Raw genomic sequence first — 24,021 nt, 5'->3', positions numbered from 1 at the left:
GCTGCCCTTTCCTCATCTTGTTCTCTCTGCTCACTTCCTTTAGCTTGGTTGGGGAACTACAGAGCCCCACGTCAGAGTTCAGGGTGTGCCTTAGGAGCCCCAGCATCTCTGTGGTGAAAGAAGAGTTGGCCAGTGACTGGGACTGCAGCCATCAGCCTCCCTGGCTTCACTGCAGGCTGCTCCCAACAAGCCCCACCCTTGGTAGGATCCCAGCAAGGCCTCCACTAGCCACAAGGAGGAAGTAGCTCAGGCACTGTCCTCTCCCCCTTGTGGCAAGTTTGAGCAGACTCCATCTCCTAGCTGCCTCACCCATGCTTCACTCCCACTCCTATCTCCTAACACACATTTTCTCCTCTCATGAGTCCAGATTTGGCCTGTCTCCTCCTGCCTTCCTCTGTCCAAGGAATCCCTACACAGGCTCTTTAATTCTCCTAGTAAATTCTCAGAGGATGTTCCCCCAGGGCTCTTCCCCTTAAAGGGACCAAGCTTGGAAACCCAAGTGTAGATGGTCCCCACCTTCCCCTATCTTCTCATGTTCCAAAGCCCTTGGTATTTCTCTTCGAGGCGGTGGTTAGATCCTCTAACTCAGATGATAAACGGAGAGCACACATGCAGTATGCAGCGTAAGGTGCTCTGCAAACCCTGCCACCAGCCATCTCCCTTTGAAGAAGACCCTCTGAAGGCACTGATGCTGTGCCCAATCCCTGGCCACTCACAGCCTAGTTAGGGCTGGCCCTGTAGAGACTTGCCATGACTCAGGACCAGCTAGCCTCAAGCCATTCTTGAGTCAGCTTCACTGTTTCCTCTAGAGCCAGGAAATGAAGTCCTCTTCAAGTGAGCAAAGGCAGAAAAAGCCTAGTGAACCCTACTGCATAAAAAAAGCCTGCCAGCAATCTGTCCTCTGTTCCTACCCTCTACCCCACAGGTGTCATCCCAGCATCCACTATGCTCCCTTTCACCACCACCCAGCCAAATAGCTGTTCAGACAATTCCTTGATCAAACAACAGTTTGATCAGTTTAAATTTTATTTTACAAAAAGAGAAATAAAGAAAACTGATAGGCAGTTATACTGACTTACAATTGTTCTGTTTGCTTTTTTAAAAAAGTGACATGAAACACAAGTAAAAATAAATACGTCATAGAAACAGCCAGTTGCCCAGTCTCTGGGGCAGGAGCACCTGCCCTGCTGAGAGGGAAGCCCATGATCACACCAGCAGCTGGAGCACCCAGCCGCAGATGATCCTCAAAGTCAGGGGCAAGTCCCAGGCCTCAGGGGGCGTCCTGAGGAAAGAAGACGGAAAACCAAAGCCAGGTGCCAGGTCCCTGGGGCCACCTCATCTCCCCCTACTCCTCCTGGCAGCAGTGTGGCCTTAGTGGTTATCCATTGCAACCCCCTCAACCCACCTGGACCCTCTTCCCCCGACCCTTCTGGAGAGGGTACAAGAAAAAAAACAGTCTCGGGCAGGCTGAGCGGATTCTTCCGGTGAGTCCCCAGCCCACCCTGAGTAACATAACCAGATAACAGTCAGTTTACATCCATGTGCACATGAGCAAGCATGTGCACACATACACAGTCACACACACACACACACACACACACACAAACCTGGGCTGAGCTCTCTTCCAGGGGAGGGTCCTGGGTCAGATCACAGTATGAGGTCCCCTCTCTTCTGAGTATCATCCCAGTAGTGGTAAGAGAGCACCCAAATCTCCCCCAGCCCCCGGCACTAGACTCTGCAGCCTGTCTAGCTACCTCTCCCCAGTGCACTAGATTACTGTGGCAAACAGACCTATGAGAGAGGAAAGGAACAGATTCAGGTCCCTGAAGAGCAAAGAAGTTGGACACTGCCTGCTCAGGAAATTCATTGTAAGACTTGGGTATTCATAAAAGGCCTAAGGCCAAGTTAGTGGCACAGAATAGACATTAAGGGATCACAGCAGAATACACAGGGCAGAAGACAAGAGTAAGGAGGATGGGAATGGAGTCTGGAGTCTGATGGAGAGTGTAGCACTCTCAGACAGACCTTGAGGTGAGGATTTCTTGGGAACAGTCAGCAGGGGGCCAGAAAGTCTCCTGGAGGTCCAGTGAGGGAAAGAGCTCTTCTCTCAGGAGTTTTGGTGGGGAAAGAGCCACCTAGCTGGTGCACAGGAGGCCACAACTCAGAAAGGAGACTGGTCCTTTGTGGAATCACAGGGGACTGGGAGGCACAAGAGGGTCATGGCCAGGAACACTAGGAACAAGGAATGTAAAGCCCCAGAAGACCTTCCCAAGGGATGAGGATTCAGTTCCAGTGCAATGCCAGGCATGAACAGACTGAAGCAGAGGAACTTGCTCTGGCAACAGCTTTGGGAGTGACAGTCCCACCCAGATTGCTAAAGTATAGTTGAGTGTTTTCAACCTATCGGCAAAATGTTACCCCAACTATTTGCTTCATGCTCTGGAGTGGGAAAATTTCATATTTAGTTGTGAATCACAAGTACATAGAGATTCCACACACTAATTCCTAGGGAAGAGAGTTCCAAGGACCAGAGTTATTCTTAAGTCACAAGATGCTTAAGATAGATGCTTAAGAAGCATAATGCAAGGGAGTGAGAACTTTGCAGATATCTAATGTGAAAAAACAGATCTGTATCCAACATGGTTCATTTACTTTCTCACTTAAATTAAGCTAATTTGTCTCTCTTCAATTTTTACCTACGAAGATACTGAGAAAAGGAAATCAAGCATTGCTACAAATGGTAATCCTGAATCATTAAATAGTACTATATTCCCTAGGCCGAGGATTTAGGCTAAATCAAACAGATGGGGCTTGAGAGGCCCTTGAAAACATTCTGTGGAAGACAATAGTGAGGGAAAATACCTAAGTCTGATCTTCTGCTCTCCCTCATGTCACCATCCTTCCCTTACTCAGGCTCGGATGGTGGGTGGAGGCCACCACCAACTGTCTCTGATCAAAGTAACTGTAAAATACGGCTCTCAGACTCTACATTTCCTGCTTCCTTCACACATATGCTCATGTTTGATGTGCATGCACGCTTGTCTACCAGCACATACAAAGAGACAGCGGAAAAGTCACAAAAGTGTTTTCAGGTTCATTTGAAAAAAAAAAAAAAGGAGAAGAAAAGAAACAAACCATGGAACCAATAGCATTCTAATTTCCCATGATTCCACCCTACCCCCTTACACAACATAAGCTGCACATACCAAAGAAAGCCTTGTCTAGTCAGGTCAGCCTCCCAAAACTATGGCCTCTCCTGAGTTGAAGCAAGACCCAGGCTGTGGAACTACTGGGTAGAGAGCAGGCACGGGCGGCCTCTCAGAATATCCATTCACTTCCCAGTGCCTTCAAAAGCCTATCCCTCTAGTGACTGGTTTCAATTCCTTGCTGGGATAGTTTCTGGATTCTCAAAGCCTGCTACTGTGATTTCCTAGAGGTAAACACAGAAATACCCCTTCTTCCCTAAACACACACACACACACGTCTCTGGGATCCCAGTGCTCTGGGGCCTTAGAGGCATCAGTAGCTCAGGTTGTGACTGTGCTCTGCAAATTGGAGATCCAAGCTAGCTTACTCCTACTGCACCAGCCTCAACCAGAGAGCCCATGCCAGCTGAGTCCCTTCACCATTCATTCTTGGGATGCATCTGGAAGAGAAAGCACTGGTTGGAACTGCTGTTTTAAAATTATTAAAATAACTTGCATAGCTAAATTGTAGGTCTAAGGCTTCTATGAGTAGGAGAGTTAAGTGTCTGAAGGGTGCTTATGAAAACAGAGAAAGAAAGCTCCTTAAGTTCCACTTTTGGTGTAACTGGACAGCACACACACCCCGCCATCAGCCATCTCCCTGTCTCTTCTCTGGGGATAACATCCAGAGTGCGCTAAGGCCTTCCAACAGGGGAGATGGGCCGGTCAGAAAAGTTGCAGAAGCAGCTACTTACTAGGAGTGAGCTGGCCAAGCTGCTTCCAGGGCTGGGAAGAGGCAGGTGCAGCAGCTGCCCAGTGAGGAGGGACCCATGTGTAGGTGGTAAAGCGCTAAAGCCAGACAGGGTTTGTTCATCATAAAGAACTTCCTAGCAAGGTCTCAGTAGCAGTGAGGGGAAAAGCCAATAGGAAGACAGCCAGTGTTTATGCTTAAAGACTAGATGCCCCCTGCCCCCACCCCCAGCACTGGCAACAAGAAAGGGGAGACCCACAATGACTGATGTGTTCTTTTAAAATGATTTAAGGCTCCAACAGAGGAAGGGCTCCTCCGTGTTCCTTTGAAGAGGATGGAGGTAGCAGACACCAGGCCCACGCTGAGCATCTATCTGACAGGCTGGGGAAGCCCAGATACTTCCCAATAGGAAATCAGTAGTCTGTTTCCTCAACCCAGCAGCCACCTATACACAGCTTTCACTATTCAGCATAGAAAGCCTGCCTCTGAAGTCATTCCAGGAGGACACAGCTCCAAATTTGGGGTCACTTTCCAACTGCAAACTCCATGATGCTAAGTTTCAATCACTGTGGAATGAGTCTCACCTTCACCAGCTATCCAGTCACAGGATTCCCTGATCTTCCTGAGAGGCCATTTCCTGAAAACATAGTTCTTTAATAAACCTTGGTCAAGCCGAACTCTCTTTCCTTGGTCAATTCACCATCCACCCAGGATTTACTCACCAGCAGCTATGGGGTCTGGGATATCTGAAAATTTCCCTTCCCATCTCCTACCCTCTTTACCCTAACTCCCTCTCCCACCCACCCCCCAGAAAGAACCAAGACACATGAAAAGTCCAAATAATAAATAATTGCCCATAAGAAATAAATTAACATGGAGCTCTCTAATGGGGAAGGAAAGGAAAGGAAAGGCCACCAGGACAGGTAGCTGGGGGCTCAGTTCCATCCTTGTGAAGAATGTCTCTTCTGGCCACAACTCCATGACCTCTCACTCATACACCACAGTGCTTCTCCCTCCCAGCCTCTGCACACAGACAATCTCATGCCCTGGTAAGGGAGATCTGCTCAGAGACAGCCACTGGGGAAAGAGACAGAGATTGGTAATGCCCGTTTTCTCTCATAATTTCCCCCAAACTTAAAAAACAAATGTGGCTCTGAAAACCAGGGACTTGGGTTAGCTGGGCCTTGTCTGCACCCAACTAGAAGGAAACTTGTGGTTTCCATGGCTCTTCTCCTGGGCTCACCCTGATGTTCATCCTAATAGTTGCCAAGAACCACCACACTCTGATTTCCGTTTTTAAAAAGGTAAATTCATTTCTTAGTTTCCCCCTTAGTCCCCCCTCCCTCCCTTCCCACCCACCATCACCCCTGCTCTGTTACATACACGTACGTACATACATAAGCACACACACGCACTAACACACATACCTGGTCTGCTTCTTTCCCACCCCCTAAAAAGATTCCACTTACATGGAATCTCAGTCTGCCCACCCTTCTTCTCTTACCCTCCCTCCCTCCCCTCCCCTCTCCAGGCCAAGCTAAGTCACCCAGTAAGGCAGCTCTCTTGGGAGAGAATGTTCCCAAAGACAGAAATGGGACATGAGCTTCTACACTCAAATGGGCAAGCAAGCAAGCAGACAGCATAAACAAGGCAGGCAGGAAAAGAGGCAGGCCACCTTGCCCCTCCATTCCTGTTTTAGGTCCCTGATTTCCCACTATTGCTGCTCTGTTGGATTTTTTTGCTTCTTTTCTTAGAAACAGCAACAGAGCCCTGCCACCTATAGCCAGCCACCCTTCTTCATCTTCTTCCTTTTCCCTCCTGCCTAGTGCCCTGTTCTCAGAAAGCCCAGATTGCTGCCTTCCATCTTGGTGGGCAACCTGCCAGGGGCCCCGAGTGAGGTGGAGAGGGGCTCCCCAGCTATTTCCCTGTGACCTCTATCACATCATCATCCTTATCCTCATCATCATTGGAGCTGAACCCCACTTCGGCAACCTCATGAGAGTCAAATGGAGGCACCTGGGACCGGAGGAGGCCACCAGTGGGGTAGCCTGCATGTGGGGACATGTAGCCTGGGTAGACAGACATGCCCCGTGAAAGGTTACTGGACAAGACAGGGGAAGGAAAAGGCGCAAACATCCTCGGCTCGGACAGGAGTGGCTGTGAGAATGGGAGTGAGTAGCTGGGTAGTATCCCTGGTACAGAGGGGTTGAGCATGAAGGAGGGGTTGCTGGCAGTGACTGAGGTAGCCGTGGAAGAGGAACTGACGGGGCCTCCTGGCACCAGAGGGTCAGTAGTCACTGGAAATACCAGGCGGGCATCTGCCAGCAAATTGGACAGCTGGTAGTAGGAGGGGGTACTGCCCATAAACAGGGAGTTCTCCCCAGCCTGGGAGGTGAAGGGTGGGGTGAGGTTATGGTTTAAGGAGACGGGTGGCACGGCAAACCCGCCAGAAACTGGATACCCGTGTTCATACGGCTGCACGGGGGCTGGCAGATGGCCCTTCCTGGACCGCCGGCGGGATGACTCCTGGGCAGCAGATGGTGTGGCCAACTTTCGCTTGTGGCCCCTTAAGTCCAACACTGGGTGCCTGTCACCACAGGGCTGGCCCGTTACCAAGAGGGAACTATTGAGGCAATGACCCCCATGTCGAGGCTCAGTCCCAAGAGCCGTCCCAGGAACAGCACTGCTGTCCACAAGTTGAGCCGGGGGACCAGGCAGGGCGGCATTGGAGCTTGGGGAACTCTGACGGGATTCCCGGGCAGCAGCCACATCTGCATACTGCTGGAGCTCACTGATGATCTCCGGGCTGTCTGGAGAGACGGGTCTGGCCAGCCCCTCGGGGTCAGGGGCTTTGGGTGATGAGGCACTGTGTCTGCCGTTGCTTGTGGACTCGAGAGAAGGCCCTTGGGAACCTAGGGACAAAATGTAGGTAACTGAGAACCAGAATGGCCAGGGAGAGAAAGAGAGTATAGGAAAAAATTTCATTAAAAAAAAAATCCTATCCTGTGGTCCCCCAAATTCAAATAGTTTGAAGTACAAATAATATTACCCAGTCAACTTTTCTCAGTCACAAAGAACGGATTCCTTTGATGGAGGAAACAAGTCTATCCATAACAAGACATGCAACTTCTCTGTACCCCAGTTCCCCAATCTATGAAACTCCACCAAGGTGAATCCTATGAAATCATGTATATGAAATGCTAAAAGATCATTCTTTTAGTGAGACTCTTTCCGGAGGCAAAGACAGTTAGTGACCAGGATGGGAGAAAAGAGGAAAATGACATTTAAAAAGCAGTCCATCCTGGTTTAAAAACAAAACAAAATTCATGGCCATGAAAGATGGTTGGGACAACTGGGAAATCTGAATATGGCCTAGATAGTAGGATGCAATTGTTAACTTTGTTTTAGTGTAATAATGGTGTTATGACTCAGAGGAGTATATCCTTAATCTTAATCAATGTATGCTGAAATATTTAGGGGTGAAATGACATGATGACTTCAACTTACAAACAGTTCAAATAATAGGAAGGTAGAGAGAGAAGAAAGTTAGTGAGAATGGGACAATTGCTGGCTCCAGGTGCAGTATGTGAGTGCCACAGTGCTGTTCTTTCAACTTGTCTGCACGTATGAAAATGTCCATAATAAAAGCAGTCCAGCTCTCATGCCTCTTGGTAGGAGGATAAATGAGAACCACTCCAAGAGAGGAGAATTTTCCTGACGTTGTTAATATGCCACACATACACTCTTTGACCTGGCACTCCCACTTCTAGGAATTTATCCTATAGATACACCCACATGACTGTGAATCAGAATTGGAATGGTGAAGTACAATTTATGTCCAGGGACAGGGAACTTGGTAATGCACTGTAATACCCATCTGACGGTGTCCTATGCAAACCTTCACTGAGGAATAGCTAAAGAAATGATAAGGAACAAGCACTGAGATACATTAGTGAATGAAGAAAAGGGCAAACAGTAGATAATAGTAAGTATCTGTTTTAAAACGAAAGTTATATACATACATACTGTTTTTTTATATACACACATACACACGTGCACATACATAACCCTGTACCATGTGTTTGTATAGAATATCTCTGGAAAAAACACCTCCAGGTGGAGTAGCACCTCCAGGAGAAGCAATGGATGGCTGGGAGTATGGGGGAAGAAAAACTTACTTTTCACTTTACCCCTCTGAATTGTGAACCACGTATACATTCTCTATTCAAAAAATAAATTAATTACAAACCAAACCAAAAAAATGCCATCTAGGTCAACGGAAAGTAGAAGGCACTATACCTGAGGCAGCCATCCGACCATCTTCAGGGGCCTTTGGTTTGCCAGTCGCCCGAACAGCAAAGATTCGCCCATCACTGGTGCGGATGTATGTCCCTGAGAAGAAACATGAGGAAGACTGTTATGAACAGACATGCAATACAGCCAACCCTGGGAGACTCCAGGCCTAGGCATTGTGGGTTAGGAAACAGCTGCAATATTAGGTCTCACAAGCTCTCAATATCCCTGAAATGAGTTGGGTGACTTAGCTGGGGACCCAATATTACTCATTTATTTCACAAACACTGATCTCATGACTACCATATATCAGACACTGTTCTAGACACTGCAGTACACAAGACAGAAAAGGGCCCTGTCTCATGGAGCTTAACCTCCAGAGGAGGAGACAGACAATTATACTAGAAAACATCAGGACAGATTAACTGCAGGACAGGAGGAAATAAAACAGGGTGCTGTGAAAGAGAGTAAGTAAGCTCCCTCTGTTGTGGACCAGGTACTCCGGCTCAGGCCCTCCTCTTGATTTGGGAGGAGGGAGTCTTACTGCCTCAGCACCCTCCCTCCCTTGGTAGGAATAATTCAAGACGGGCATTCTAGTCCCACACAGCACTAGTCTACCTTCCCTTGGTCTTGGGCATGTCTTTTGATCTATCTCTTGGTGTCAGAGCTGTCTCCTGGCCAGAGGTCGAAAACTTTTCCTTAAAGGGTCAGTTAGTAAATATTTTTGGCTTTGTGGGCTGTAATGTCTCTGTTGTAACTACTCGGCTCTGCTGCTGGGTGTAGCTGTGCTCCAAAGAGCTTTCTTTATGGACAACGAAATGTGAATTTCATAGTTTTCGCATGTCACAAAATATCATTCTTTTGATTTTTTTTTCCAACCAGTCGAAAATGGTTGAAAATGTAAAACTCATTCTTGGTTCACAGGAAGCAGGTGTGATTTGGCCCGTGGGCCATAGTCCGCACCCCTGCTCTGGGCTAGGGAGAACCCCATCAGGGGGTTGCATGCGACATACTCTGTGTGTATATGTTTCATGGCATCTTTTCCCTGAGACTGAAGGTACTTTAACCCAACAGAGGCTAAGGCAAACTCTCCTTACTAAACAAAGACCCTCACTTCAGGGGAGCCTCACACAGCAGAGGCTGACAGGAAAGACAGGCTTCAGCAGAGTCCTGACACCATCCAGCCCAGATTTCTCCCTCCAGCAATCTCATCTCTCTCCATAGGGAGGCCAGAGGCAGTGGACTTCTTAAAGGACCACACTCGAAAATTCTGTCAGGCAACCCAGGTATACCACTACATTTCCTAGTCGGAGACCTCCACCCTACTCTAAGAAAGTAGATAAGATGGCACAACAACATACATGTTGGGTTATAACCCATTCCACAGCTCATTCCCTCCGATTCTGGTCTCCCTATGTGTAGCATAGTGCCAGACATTAAGCTTTTGATTGCCAAGGCATCCATTTCAAAGACATCCATTTTGGACAAACAAATTGCCAGCTCTAGGACACAGTACTAGCTAAACTACTAGACTAGGGATCCAGGCTGCTCCTATCCATGAAAAGTTCTTTAGAAAGCCAGAGATAACTTAGATAACTAACCCTTGAGTAACCCCACTTTTCCCTTCCCATACCCTAATTCCCACTCTTATGTTTCAAATTCACCAATAAAGAGTGAACCTGTGAAACTCTAGCCACCTAACTCTTGGACCCTAGTAAAGACAGACCCAGGTCCACGGTCTTTTTCTCTCTCTCCCCATAACTTTCCTGTGTGGACCTTGAGTGTACCACGTACCATTCAGAACCTGTGGGTAATAAACTTTGATTTTTCAAAGTTCCCTGATGGCTGCTGCTGAGGTACATTTTGCAGTCATAATATGAACCACAAGGCTGGTCCAGCGACTACACTGGCTCTGAGGAAATGTCTGTGGGGGCTTGCCACAAGTAGTACAGGACTGGATGACTGTCCCAGGCGTTCCTAGCTGACACTATCCATAGGCTGAGACTAACACAAAGCACTGTCTATCCAAACCCACCCTATAAAAATTCTCAGTAAAAACAACAGCAAAATATAGGAATGCAGGGACCCTAACTCCCTTCTTTTAAGCCACTGACAGATACCCACTGGGCCCACCCCAATTTGGCTGAGCTCCTAGAAGTATCATTCCTATGTTTCCCCAACATGTAACACTCTTGTAGGATGATTCCTATGCCCTCTCTAGCTCAAGCCATATGTATTTATTCTGCTTCCCAGTCCACCACTTTCAACCAAAGGTAGGGGATGAGCCTCTTGGGTCAGGTTCTCACCTTTTGTCCCACGTATGATGTGGATGCTCTCACCAGCAGTAATTCTTGCCTGTACATCTGTGGAGCTGTTGAGTCCAGGAATAACAATATCTAGTAAAGACACAGATCTCATATTTAGATTACATGGGCCTGACTGAAGGAGGAAAAGAAAATGCAAAGTCCACATCTACCCCTGTTCCTCAGTGGTTTCCCTAAAGTGTCTCAGTGGAGCAAAGGTCAGAACCATGGAAGGTGGAGCAAGCAGAACCTCTCACAACTGTCTAAACAAAGACTACTATGAAAACAAGACACTTTTTAGAAATCTAACTATCTTTCTGATCAGTTTTCCTTGATTTAATTTAAAAATCAGAGTTTTTGGCTTAGAAAAAGTTTTAGCTAAATGGTTATTTCTATTTTTTTCTTCTTCTCCTGAAGCTATTTGCATGTACGTGTTCCATAACACTTTAGGCTCCAAAAGTGGCCTCATCCTCTTCTTTGCTGACATTACTCCATACCTAACTAAAGAATGAAGAGAAGAGTACTTTCAAGAATCAGCAAAGAAGCAGGATTACAAGAGGCTGTCTTTTTGTTTTTATTTGCTTTAATTTTTTTTAGAATGGCTGTGTGTTATTTTCATACTCAAAAAACCCAATTAATGTATTTTCACTAAAATGTATCTATCATGAATATTTCTAGATAACAAGATGAAAAACAGCATCACGAAATGCTTTCCTTCCCCCATTACCTTGAATCACAGAATCAACTACAGGGTTAGATGGGCTACCCACCTCCTACCACTGGCCCACATTAAACCCAGCAGGTTCAGTCCACATTAAACTCACAAAGCAAAAAGCAAGCGATATTCAAGTCTTCCAAGTAAGTAGCAAGGCTGACAGCTGTCCTTCATACCCAGCTGGCCCTACAGTCAGGCAGGACTCAAACACACTCAAACCTCTCTCAGAAGACCAATTCTATGTCCAGTGACATTTCCACAATCTCTGTGGTATTCAGAGTCCATCCCACCCACCAGTTCTGAGTTATTATTCTTCAGATATTTCTCATTAGAATGCAAATTCTTCAAGATCAGGGACTGCTGCTTTCTCCATTTTTACCAAGAATGCCAATATAGTATGGCCTAGAATGCAAACATTGTTGAATAAAAACTTCCTGAATGAACAAAGTAATTTCAAGGACAGCACCCCTGGAAGAGAACCCAGAAACTCCCAACCTGTTGTGGTGACCACTTTCTGCACAAGGACTCCTGCACGCTGTAGGTAGTTGATTGGGAAGTTCATAGCCGGATTGGTGCTGGAGGCAGAGCTTACACTGCCTCCCAGTGGGACATGTCGGGGCATCATGGGGATGGGGGTGGACTGAACAGGACGAACACTGGCCACAGGCTTCTCATCACTCTTCAGGGTTGGCTGCCTAGAAGAGAAAGACAAGCACACTAAGAGAGTTTGGCAGAACAGCCCTTAGTTACCTTTCAGCAAAGACTGATGAGCCTGTCCGGACTTAACCCATTCTAAAGCCTCAAATGATGCTGAGAGAAGGATCAGAAGAAACTGCAGTGTATGGCAAATTCAAAAGGAGACTAGAGGCAAGGCTGAGACAGAGAGACAGTAAGGGATAAGGCCTCTCAGAGTCTAAGAAGAATCAGATGTCATCAGAATAATACCTTTTTGGAACTATGAGGTGACATGTGCTCCTCTAGAATTTGGACTGTCTACATACATTAGGAATTTGGCCTTGCAAGTTAGGAAGAGGCAAAGATGCCATAAGGGAGGAAAAGTTCTTCAGAACACAGTGCATGATAATTTGAAGACAAATGAGTGGAATTTTCCCACTTACCCAAGGGAAAAGGGCCATGTGATGCCACATGTTCAGGTGATCTTGAGACCGTCTGTCCAACTTTAACCATCTTTAACCTCTGAAACCTTAAGATTCAATAAGTAATACAGACACCTCTCTCTCCTCCGCATTACTTTTCAGTGGGCTTCTCCTGGGGCCAGTCCCCAAAGTGACCCACTAGTCATGGCCGTCACAAAAGCAGCAGCAGCCAAAATGTGTGCATAGAAGTTGGACTTCTAAATGGTACATGGCCACGGCCAACCTGAGAACTGGTTGTGCACCTCTTACTATGCCCATGCCAAAATGTTTTCCCATGGTCAGTGATGCATTCCTCACTCTTCACCTTCCTTTTAAGTAGATGATCTGACAACCTTGAGAAAGCAGCTCCTGATTTAAGATTTTTGAAGTTAAGTCCCTAAAGTCTGTATTTTTTATCTTTAGTCCTAGGAAAGAGACCCTCTTGGACTGGTATGTTCTTCCTCATCTGACAGAAGACTGGCACATGAAAGAACACACTTTTATATATCACTCTGCTGTTGGAGTCAGTCTGCATGACTCTTCAATCACACTGCTCTTGGGTTGCTATAAGCCTCTGCGGGCAGCTCCCAGGGCCCTGTGGATGTCCACATTTCCAGATAACACAGCAAGCTCACCAGGGTCTGGGGCCCATCTCCTCAAAGTTGGCCCAGGGCGGCTTTGCAGGAGCTGGAGGCCCTGTTCAGATGTCAGTGGGATTCTTTTCAGGATCCGAAGTCAGAAGGGTAGCCCAAGCCCCATACTCTGCAGGGGCCAAGGTGAGGAATTTGAGTGGGAAGGCCTCATCATCTGTACCCAAAAAGGATAGGGAATCAGCAGGATCATGGGATGGCTCATCAAGTGCTGTGAGAGGCTGAGGCCTCCCACAGGGCCAGAGCTGGGCCAGAAAACGAGCTGACATCTCCTCACAGCCCAGCCCATTTGTCACATCTTCCCCCCATGTGGCTTTTCTCCCACTGGGTTCAGACTTGGTCCATTCCTGCTGCTACAAGGAAAAGCCCAGAAAAGAGAAAAAAGGGGTGCAGGACAAGAGAAGAGGACATACTCAGCCAATAGTATCTTAGAAAACAACCTAGAAATAAAGTGTGAAGGCTTTGAAAGACAGCAATTTTCCACTTGAAGGGTACATAAAAAGTAGCAAGTTTACTCACTAAAAATTAGTCTTATTTAAAGTTTTACATGGCTTCAGTTTCTTAAGAAGCTCATTTGCAGGGGAGGGTATAGCTCAAGTGGTAGAGCACATGCCTAGCATGCACAAGGTCCTGGGTTCATACCCAGTACCTCCTCTAAAAATAAATAAATAAACCTAATTACCTCCTCCCCAGCTCCCCCCTCCCAAAAATGCAGCAGCAGCTCATTTTGTAAGTTTTTTCCTGATTTAACAGAATCTTCAAAAGAAAAGTCTTATATCTATCCCTCTCAAATAAAATAATTATCTTTAATTCAAGATCATCAATGTAAAAATGCAAAGTGCCTACCAGCTCGGGAAGCTGATCTGGTAAGGGTTACAAGGCACTTTTTGTTGAAATGAAAAAAAAAATTTTTTTAAACATTGGTAACTATTCTGTAATTTATTACAAAGAGCCTCCCCCCCCACTTAGCAATTGGCTTCCATCCTGTTTGTATTCTGAACAGTTCTAGACGTTGTATTCAAGAAAAAGATTTTTTGTTCAGGAACATGGCACAGACACAGAATGAAATCCCATTAGGAACAACAGAATCTCCTGTCTACAATCTAAGACCTATGGAGGACCCAGCTTTCACCCTTGAACTTCGCTGCTAAGCAAGGTCTAGGACCAAGGTGCTACAGTAGGAGGCAGCTATGTGGGAGGGCTGGGCGTCTGTGTTACAGGAAACTGCACCTCCCTGGGAATCCACAAGGACTCTCCTGAGTCACAAGGCCAGCAGCTCACTCTTCCAGCCAGAGCCACTAAAAACACTTGGAGTGCTGAACTGCTTCAGCACTTCATCCAAGAACAGAACATGTCAGTTTATAGCAGCCAAAGAGCAAGCCATAGGCTTTCCCTTTGTTTAAAGAAGGGACCAGTTGAAAAGTCTGGGCCTGGCCCAGCAGCAGACGTTTCTCCCCTTTCAGTGACTCACCAGTTTCTCTGACTGAAGGCGGGGATGCTGGTCAGGCTCTGGTCACTGGCAGGGTAATACTGCGCGTATGATGGGCGGGTATATGGAACCGAAGTGCGTTTGTCTTCCTCGTAGCTTTTCTTTGCTGCTTTTTTCTCAGCCTTGGTCAGCTTGTGATCCTTTCGGTTAAGGAGCAATGACTCATGCTCAAAAGGCTCCTGGGGACACAGGAGGATGTTGATTTAATTACCAGTCTTCATTCCAACATGGCTGACATATAGCAAGCCTGCTTTAAAACCAAGAAAGGGCTGGCTGTGTGCAGCACTTAGCAAAGAGCCTACTCACAGACACACAGGCAGGCTTACTGTTTCTGTCAAGAGTATAAATTCACATACAACTCTAACCTAGCCCCAGCTTTAGATAACTCAAAACTGCTTTCCATATCAAAAGGATGGGAGAGTTCAGAGAATTAATAGAGTATATTTCCAGAATTTCCCCCTCTTTTTCTGCTAGGAAAACTTACACTGGCCAAATCATTCTCATGGCTGAGCTCAGTACTTCTAAGATAAGATTAGGGTTGGGAGTGGGGAGGGGGCTGTATGAGGCAAGGAAAAGTAACAGCTGAGTTTAAGTCACCTGGAGGAAACAAAACTTCGGATGAAGGAAGCAAGCTGCCAGACAAGCCTCCTTCAATGGAGAGTGTGGTACGGGGCACCCAAGCATAAAGGGTCTTACCTTGGTGATGAGGTGAGGGTACTTCAGACAGGCAAGTTGCAGGACTGGCTCCTTGATCCCCTTTATATTCAGGGATGCTTGTGGGGCCGGCTCCTTCTCAACAAAGTGCAGTAGGTTCTCCACCTCCTTCCGAGTAAAGTTCAGCATTGGATTGAGATCATCCACCACCCGATCTAGAAGGGAGAAGACGTGGAGAAAGTCAGTTCATGGCGAAGAAGACTGCAAAAGCACAGCTACAAAGATTGGCAAAGAGAAGAGAGGTTGGGAGTGACAAAAGTGTCACTAACACCTAAACCACCTCGGGCCACTCATACCTGAAAGTCAAAGACCAGGTCTGAGGCCCTCATGAAATAGAAATACCTTAAAAGAAATCTGCATAATTAGCTCAGCTCTTATCATTAAACCCATCTTTAATAATCTGAGGTAAATCCCCTCTTAAGCAATTATTTGAATCAGAATAAGATGGAAGTAACTGCTGGCTTCCTATGATTGAAAACCTGTCTGTGTTCCCACATCCTGCCCCTCCTCTCCCAGTCTTTGTACAGTAAGAATGGCAGCCTGTATAAATCTGCCTCCTCTGAGCCTAAAAGGTGGCTCACCTGACATGCCCTGCTTGGAAATCTGACGGTCATAGATCTTCTTTTCGAGGGTGAAATCAGCCACCAGGCGATAGATGTGACAGGGCTTTTTCTGGCCGTAACGGTATACCCGACATACTGCCTGGGCATCGTGGCAAGGGTTCCAGGAAGCATCAAACACCACCACTCTGTTGGCACCAATCAGATTCACGCCCAAGCACCCAGCCCTTTAAAACACAAGCCAATAATCACAGAACCTTTAGTTTTAACGATGTTTTTCAAATCAATTTTACCCTGTGACCCCTACCCTAGTATCATCCTCTTTGTTCTAAGCAGAATATAGCAGAGGATTTCACTGATCTGCTGATGAACAGTACATTCCTCAAGCACTGAAAAGTATGCCCTGAAAATCTACCATGGAAGTGCCTACCAGCTCGGGAAGAAAACCTATTCTCCATCCCGCTGTATGGAGTAAGGCCCTATATCCTGTCCCCAGAGTGATGCCACTCGGTGAGGGGAAATGCCTGCATACTGATGTTTCTGGTGCGTTCAGTCTAACAGCTTAGGAGAGTGACTGGTTCATACCCTTTGATCAAGGGCATTCAGATGGCAGAAGGCACCACAGCCTTTAGGCTGCTGGGCATGAGACAAATAACGGCAGCAGCCTTTTACAGCAGTTACATTACACTGGCTACTTTTTACAGTACTTTCACATTCGTCACATTGTCTAAGCCTCAGAACAGTCCTGAGAGAAAGCTAATTTTAACCTTATTGATGAAGATCTCAAAGAAATTCATGACCCTATCATAATTGCCCTGCTAACACAAATTCCTTTTGGGGTCCCCTCTCTGACCTCAGAAACAAGTCACAAACCTGAGGAGATCTCTTCTGACAGAACTTGAACAAGCCTCTGGGATACCTGTCCATGTAGCCAACTGCTCTGAATACAGTCCTCTGACCTCCCCTCTCAGGATCCACTCACCTTGTGGAGAGAAGGAACAGCCAGGTGGTGAGGTTGCTGGGATCATTGAACTGATTAATGAGTCGCTCCCTCTCAAAGGCAGGGGTGCTACCATCTAGCCCTAGGACAGAAGGAAAAACACAAGTGAAAAGATGAGGGCAGGGGTACACAGCAAAATTATTCGGCAAATGTGTTTTAAAAACAAAACAAACACACTACAGTGCTTGATCCCACACCCTGTCCCTGCTCAGATTCCATGGGATCTACCATGAGACTCAGGTATCTGTCATTCTAAAATAATACTGTGATTCTTACATGCAACAACGACTATAAACTGTGTTTCTCCCTTTAGTATCTTGCGTCAGTTCTAAGGCCAAAGTTCCTAGACCAAAGAGTGCGTAAGAATAGCTGTAATCAAGAAGCTTGGAAAACACTGGCTCAAGGTGACCTCTCTGCCTCAGTCCTGTGAATCCTAGTGAGTGCACAAGGGTCAAGGGTTTTGTGTTTTGATATAGATGATGTTCCTCCACCAGGAATCTGCATTGTTAACAAGCTCCTCAGGCTAAGAAGCGGCTAGAAGGATACATAAAAGAAATAGACCTGGAGCAGTAGGATGGAGCTTAGGAGTGAAAAGAGGGAGGCTTAAAGGAGAAAAATTAAGCTTAAGAAGGCATGATTAAGAGAGGAGGGGCTATGTTTGTCACCTGAGGTAAAGCAGAGAAAAGGGCAAAACTCAGGCTATGAAATACCACTTGGAGAACTGAAACACGACGACTGTAGGAAGCATTAGTTTAATTGCCCGGTATTAGAGGCTCCTCAGTCAGCACTCCAATCTACCTTTTCAAACTGAGTTCCCACAGTTTCCAAGCACAGCTCAGCACCGACTCATTGGGATACAGATAGTCAACACAAGGCTCCAGGCTAGATCCTGTGCTGGGGTCTCTTCACCATCCTCTAAACCTCCATTTCTCTAAATTCTTCCTGATTTAAAGGCCAGGGCTTCTCAGCAAGGGTGATTTCCCCACCCTCCTACCGTATAGGGAACATCTGGCAATGTCTGGAGACATTTCTGGTTGTTATAACTGGGTGGATGCTACTGCCACCTAGTGAGTAGAGACCAGGAATGCTGCTAAACATGATACAGTACAGCAAAGAATTATCTGGCCCAAATGTCAGTATCTGCTCAATAAGTGCCTGAGGTCAGTGTTTCTCAGCTTTTTTTCATTATCACCCTCTTAAGGAGCACTTTAAAATATTTTTCTCAATTACCTTGCCCTCCATAAAATTTTAACACCATAGATATACTGTATACATTTATTTTCTGTATGCATATTTTATGCATATGCTTTATACTTTTAAAGTTAAAAATTTTTCATCCCCTCAAGAACTGATTTGCACCCCCTCAGAGATGCTATCTTCCCCACACAGAATGCATGATCTAGGCTGTGTTCACTCTTCCTCCCACCTAGAGTGATCTTCAGGTCACACTGGTTCTGTATATTCAAATTCTCCCCACCTTTGCAAGTCCAGCACAAGTTCCACCTCCTCCAGGAAGTCTTCTCCAAGCGACCTCACCATGATGATGCTGTCCTCCATAGAATCTTCATTAGGGCACTCAATCAATCAGTGCTACTTTGAATCTGTCCTCAAGTTGCCACATCTCACTTAACGACAAGCCTATGCCTTCTGTGTCTCTGCACTCCCACTATCTCCCCTAAGCTCCCCAGCCCCAGTCCAGTGCCTCATACACAGCAGCTCCCTCTCAGTATCTCTCTGCTCTTTAGCTAATCACAAATATTCCTATGCATTTGATGAAGAATGGAGTAGGAGAAGAGAGAAAGAGAGAGCAGAAAAGGAAACCCATGGGCAGACCTTGCCAAGGCTCTAGGAACAAAGCAGCAGTGAACTCACGGAAGTAGCTGACGTTTCGAACCCACTTCTGAACTCCTTGCCCCTCAGCACCAGGTAGACAGGGCACTTCTCGCTTCCCCAGGAACTCCTCAATTAGAGCCAATGTGGAAAGGCTCTGGCTGAAAGGGACACATTTGGTTCAGAAGACTCCCAGACCCAAGGGAATCTTGTTCCCCAACAGGCCCACACCAACAGGCTCCCGTCTGACAGTCAGAGTTCCCACAACTCCCCATAAAAGGTAACCCCACAAAGAACCACCAAGGGTATTCTTTCTAGCTCATAAGGGAGGAGAGTCATCTACCCGCTTATTAGCACCACCCCACTAAAAAACTCTCTATCCTATTACTTTCTCAATTGAAAAATTCTGGGCTTTAGCTCAGTGCAGAGTAACAAACAGCAACAGCATTAAAAACCAACACTGCATGCACATACATCAGATCTATTAATATGGTCCACAGGCAATATTATGGGTCTTACTAAGGAGACAGATCACTCAGCTGCTTCCAAGTTATTTATGCAGAGAGTCAGTCCATAAACCTAGGGGGAACACTAGGTTCTCCCCAAGTTAGAATCACTGCTTTGCTTTCAAAATATGTCACACATGGAAACCCTCACTCGGAGACTTCCAAGCCAGGCCCCTGCCACTTAGCTCTCACTGGAGCATAAACTGCTCAGAACAAAAGAGAAGCAATCTACTTTATGTCTGTTTCCCTGAGGAGTGAGGCCTTCATGGGACTCAAAGTTGTGGCAAGACTGAGAATGTGACTCTGGAACAAATCAGATCACTTTATCTGGCCTTACATACAAAGTTTTAAAAAAAAAAGGCTGGGGAGGCATAGAAGCAGATTAGACCAGAGGTCAGCAAATGTTTTCTGTAAAGGGCCAGATAGTAAATAGTTTAAGGCTTTGCAGACCACACACAGTCTCTGCTGCATATGCCTATTTATTTAAAACAACAACAACAAAACTTTTAAAATGTAAAAACTAGCTCTCAGGCTGCACAAAAACAGGACACAGGCCAGATATGGCCTGAGTTATAATTTGAAGGATTTGACTGTGATCTCTAATGTTAGCCTAGGGCTTCAAATTGTTCTCTGCAGAGAAACTGTATTGGACAAAGAAACAAACTCCAAAAAAGACAAAACACAAGAAGGTCCTCACAAGAAGCACTGATTGCAGAGGCATGGAGAAAGAAAAAGGGGCTGGTGCAAACCCAGCCAGTCTCACTGTGTAGGTGCTGTGTCTCTCTTAACCAAAGACACATTCTCAGGAATTTCTCTTCCTACCTGAACACAAGGATCTTGTCCCCAAGCTTCACACTTTCCTCGATCAAATGGAAAAGCAGTACCATCTTGGGAGAATTCTCCAAGACACCAGTCTGGTAATTAGCCAAAAGGTCTTTGGCCTGTAGGAGAGAAATGAGGTAGCTTGGAGGAGATCCATGGCCAGATTACTAGAAATACAATTCTCTCCCTCCAAGGTAGTAGCTCACGAACATTCTTTATAGTTCCCTGCAGAGATCTTGGAAGTATAAGGCACTATGCACGTCCCACCGGCTCCCCACAAAGGCTTTTATCATCCCTTCTCAGCAGTGGTTTATGGCCATAGAAGGATCTGCTCAACTCACCCATTCGTAAGTGACAATGTTGTTGCCTCGCTCCTGGAAAGGGTTAAAGCCGACCCCTTGTAGGAACTTGCTATTGGTTGCCTCTCCCATTGAAGAGGCCAAGGCGCTGTCCTCCCCTTTGCCTTTTGTTCCCTGTGATGGGCAGCGGGAACTAGTCCCTGCTGAACCAAGCTCTTCCACGTCCAAGTCCTGCTCATTGGCCAGGCTCTCCTTCTGAAGGGCTTCATACAGCACATCAGGGTGATTCCAGATCTGAGGTTCAAGTTAAAGGAGAGGTAGCACAGGGCAGAGAACAATCTAAAGGTGTCCCAGGGAGCCTGGAAACACGCACTTGCTCAAACACACACCTCCCACAGCACAAACTGTCTCACCAAAAATTAGTCTCCCCACCCCTCTCTTAGCCAAAGAGACTGCACGATCATTTTCACTAAATAGCTGTTTGCCATGATACATAAATGGGAGAGTTCATACCAGAAGGCATGCCAGTATGTTTGGCACACAATCAAAAAGGCTACGTCACAAGCCTTGTATTCTTATTTAAACAGAAACAAGAATATTCCTGTTTCACCATGTAGCTACAGTTAACTACTGTATGAAACTATGAAACAAGACCAAGCTCTCCCTATGGACAAATGTACCTAACTTACAGATGAGCAACCGTAAGTCATTTTGGGGACTATTCCTCGCAGGAGGTGAGAATTCTGAGGAAAGGTGTAGGGAGGTGGTGGGAAGGGTATATTAAGCAATGCAGCATCCTCACAGACCACGTCTGCTTTAGCTTCCTGGCCCTGGTCTAGGGCTGTGGCTACAGGAGAAATATTTTGAAACCCCATCCATAACCAGACACACACCTTCAGCTGACTGATTAAAGCAGTGGTCAAACAGGAATAGTACCCAACAGGCTGGTTGAGAGCTGTCAAAGAAACAGGCCCCTTGTGAGGCAACAGTGAGCATTTGGCCAGATCAAAGGTAAGTCAGGGTTCATCAACCTGTTCACGAGGCTTAGTGCTAAAGATATCTAGGGCTTGCTGTCTCTAAGCCATCTCAAGCATTGTCACAATGAAAGAGATCTTGATTTGATTAACTATGGATTAAAAGGGAAGGTACTCCTAATAACTTGTCTAAGCTATATATTTCTTGAATCTCGAATACACTAGCAGTCAAACACTCTGCCCCACAGTGTTTCTCTGTCACCTCACTTTTCAAGTGAAAAAAATCAGTGAGAAAAGAAGTGATTTCTCAAGTTTGGTATAACAAGTTGTGTGGCTGAGTTGCACAATTGCCCTAAGGGGCACCATTTACATTATAGCCCATAAGTGGCACTCCCAGGAATTGTCCCACCTTGAAGTCCCCAATGCAGTGAACTGAGGTGGCCCCTCTCACATCAGTCTTCCTTTATCAAAGACTCCTAGCAGGACTAACTCCCTTGGGACCATGTGAACCCTTAGTCTGTATCTTAGTATCTCATGAGACCTCAACACACCTTGCAGCACACACAGAAAGCTTTGAGGGGGTTCAGCCCCAGCCAGCCGCTGCTACCACAGTCCCGGAAGCGGTCCATGAACTGTGTGTATAGATCTCGCTGAATCTTGGAAAGCCGTACCAGGATCACATTTTCTTCCTTGGCAGGGAGATGAATCTTCAGCACAGTGTGGCCTCTCCTACAAAGGTCATAATTGACAAGGTAGTGTGGCCAGGAGGGGTCAGTGCAGGACAGAAACAGAACCCTGCATTTCTGCCACACCTCCTTTAGGATCTCAATGTTCACAGCAGTCTTGCAATAATGAGGACTAGTTCACCAATCATCAAGAAGAAATTCGTTTTGAGGATAAAAACTAAAGCAAGAGGTAGAGTGATCTGTCCCAGGTCCCTGAAAGGGTGATGGCGACCAAGGGAACTCCAGGTTCGCATTATGACCTAGGGCTGCTTCTCTAAGCTTTTCCCACACATGTCATCTTAACAAGGAAAAACACAGGGATACTTCAGACTTGCCTAATCTATGTATTTTAAGATGCTGAAATTGGCTAGGCCCTACCCCTTAGAACCACCATTTTGTTCTTTTATTCAAGTCATTAGAATGCTAGCTATCTCTTGCTTCTCACAGCAAGTTAGGAAGGTATCCCTAGTAACTTCAAAGATTAACTTTTGAGAGAAGCACTTCTGGACCATACTTTCAGAGACTGAAACACTGGATATATCCACCATTTGCTAGCTATTCAGGAAAATGTGTTCAGTGAAAGGAAAATTTTACTATTGCCCTACTAGGGAGGGGCCCTTGCACTGTAACAACCTTTCCCCTTCAGGAAAGCTCGGCAAGCTCTTCCACGAAGGCTCTCCAAGGATTCAGAAAATAGGGCCCTAGAGATGGCTCACCTCTGCACAAAGCCCTCCAGGAGGCTGTGCAGGACATGGCTCCGGTACCGCATGAGGCGGACATCCTGAGGTGTGCTGTCAATACACTGTCCATTCAGGATAGGCCGCTCAAACATGTTGCTGAACTCCTGCCGGGTGCCGAGGAAGTCTGGGCGCACAAAGTCCACCATGCACCAGTACTCGATGAGGTTGTTCTGCAGGGGGTACCCAGTCAGCACTACCCGGCGGCGAGAGCGAATGTTCTTCAGGGCCTGTGAGGTGCTGGCCTGGCAGTTTTTGATGCGGTGTCCTTCGTCACAGATCACCACATCAGGGCCAGGGCGGCATAAGGCCTTCTCAAACTCTAGGGAGGGAAGAGGATCCGGAGTAAGAGGGTGAGAGGGTCTGCTCTTAGTCAACAATATGAGAAGTAGGGGTGCACCCTGGAGGAGACAGAAGAAATGAAGGAAGCAGGAAAGCAAGAGTCAGCCCCCATTGGTGAAAGGGAGCCAGCCATCCAAGTTCCTGCACATTTGGTGTGACATGTTCACCTGGCCTGTTGACTCTTGCAGTAAATGTCCCTTTTCCCTCTTTCCTTTCCTTAACTGTTTTCCCTTTAGGCTAAGAGTAAAAGCTGGCTTGCATTCCTAGGGTTTATTCCAACTGGGCAGCAGAGAACATGACTTTAAAGAGTACCAGCTTAGGATTAAAAATTAGCCTGAAGGATATTGATGGGAATAACCCAGACACTTCTGTCAGCTCTCACCAGTGTCTTGGCACCATCTGAAGGTGGGCTGGTGGGAATTTGCTAAAGGACAAGGTCTTCCTGGAGTTACTCGCCAGTCATTGCTAAATGGCAAATTCATCCCAGCTCTACCACAGAAGCAAACCTACACCAAACATAATCTCATAGATGAAGAGACTTATAAAATGAAACAGCCCCTGAACCCTAAAAAAACCTTTCCTCCCCAAATAGGCAAAGGCCCCTTTGAAGAGGGGACAGAACTAGAACATGAGACTAGCTTTCACCAAAAAAAAAAAAAAAGAAAAGAAAACTAGGATAAATTCACAAACAGTATCATTACTACTCTGCATATTCATTTTCAAAATACTTTAGAAATATTTTCTTAATGCTATGTCAGAGCATCTCTGGGAAGTGGCAGAGGCAGCAGTTACTCTTCTAACTATTCTATAAAAGACACTGGGGAGTCCTCCCCAAGCCAGTCTGTGGCCTGGCCTAACCAGAACTCCACTGCCTGCAGAGAAACCAGCACCTTCTGAGAGCCAGTGCAGGTCACCCCACCTATCTTGCAGACCAGGATTTCTGGTTCCTAACAATACAGCTCACATCAATAATGCCTCCCCCTTGACCAC

General features: G+C 46.4%; 1 protein-coding gene across 8 annotated transcripts in view; it reads right to left on the bottom strand.

Moving 5' to 3' along the window:
* Nucleotides 1-989: 989 nt before the first annotated feature.
* Nucleotides 990-24,021, bottom strand: part of RAD54L2 (RAD54 like 2) — a 107,246-nt gene continuing 84,214 nt past the window's right edge. For all 8 annotated transcript variants that reach the window (XM_072941364.1, XM_072941365.1, XM_072941368.1 and 5 more), the window contains 13 exons: nt 22,669-23,011; nt 21,779-21,956; nt 20,296-20,547; nt 19,955-20,073; nt 18,669-18,787; nt 16,779-16,878; nt 15,818-16,023; nt 15,219-15,391; nt 14,505-14,701; nt 11,743-11,942; nt 10,536-10,625; nt 8,236-8,328; nt 990-6,848 (listed from right to left, as the gene is read on the bottom strand). In XM_072941364.1, coding sequence (XP_072797465.1) covers nt 5,854-6,848; nt 8,236-8,328; nt 10,536-10,625; nt 11,743-11,942; nt 14,505-14,701; nt 15,219-15,391; nt 15,818-16,023; nt 16,779-16,878; nt 18,669-18,787; nt 19,955-20,073; nt 20,296-20,547; nt 21,779-21,956; nt 22,669-23,011 — 3,065 coding nt within the window. In that variant the 3' untranslated portion in view covers nt 990-5,853. The remainder of the gene's footprint in view (nt 6,849-8,235; nt 8,329-10,535; nt 10,626-11,742; nt 11,943-14,504; nt 14,702-15,218; nt 15,392-15,817; nt 16,024-16,778; nt 16,879-18,668; nt 18,788-19,954; nt 20,074-20,295; nt 20,548-21,778; nt 21,957-22,668; nt 23,012-24,021) is intronic.

Source organism: Vicugna pacos, chromosome 17, assembly GCF_048564905.1.
Source record: "Vicugna pacos chromosome 17, VicPac4, whole genome shotgun sequence".
Lineage (NCBI taxonomy): Eukaryota > Metazoa > Chordata > Mammalia > Artiodactyla > Camelidae > Vicugna > Vicugna pacos.
The sequence above is the reverse complement of the archived record's forward strand: the minus strand, read 5'-3'. Positions and strand labels throughout refer to the sequence as shown.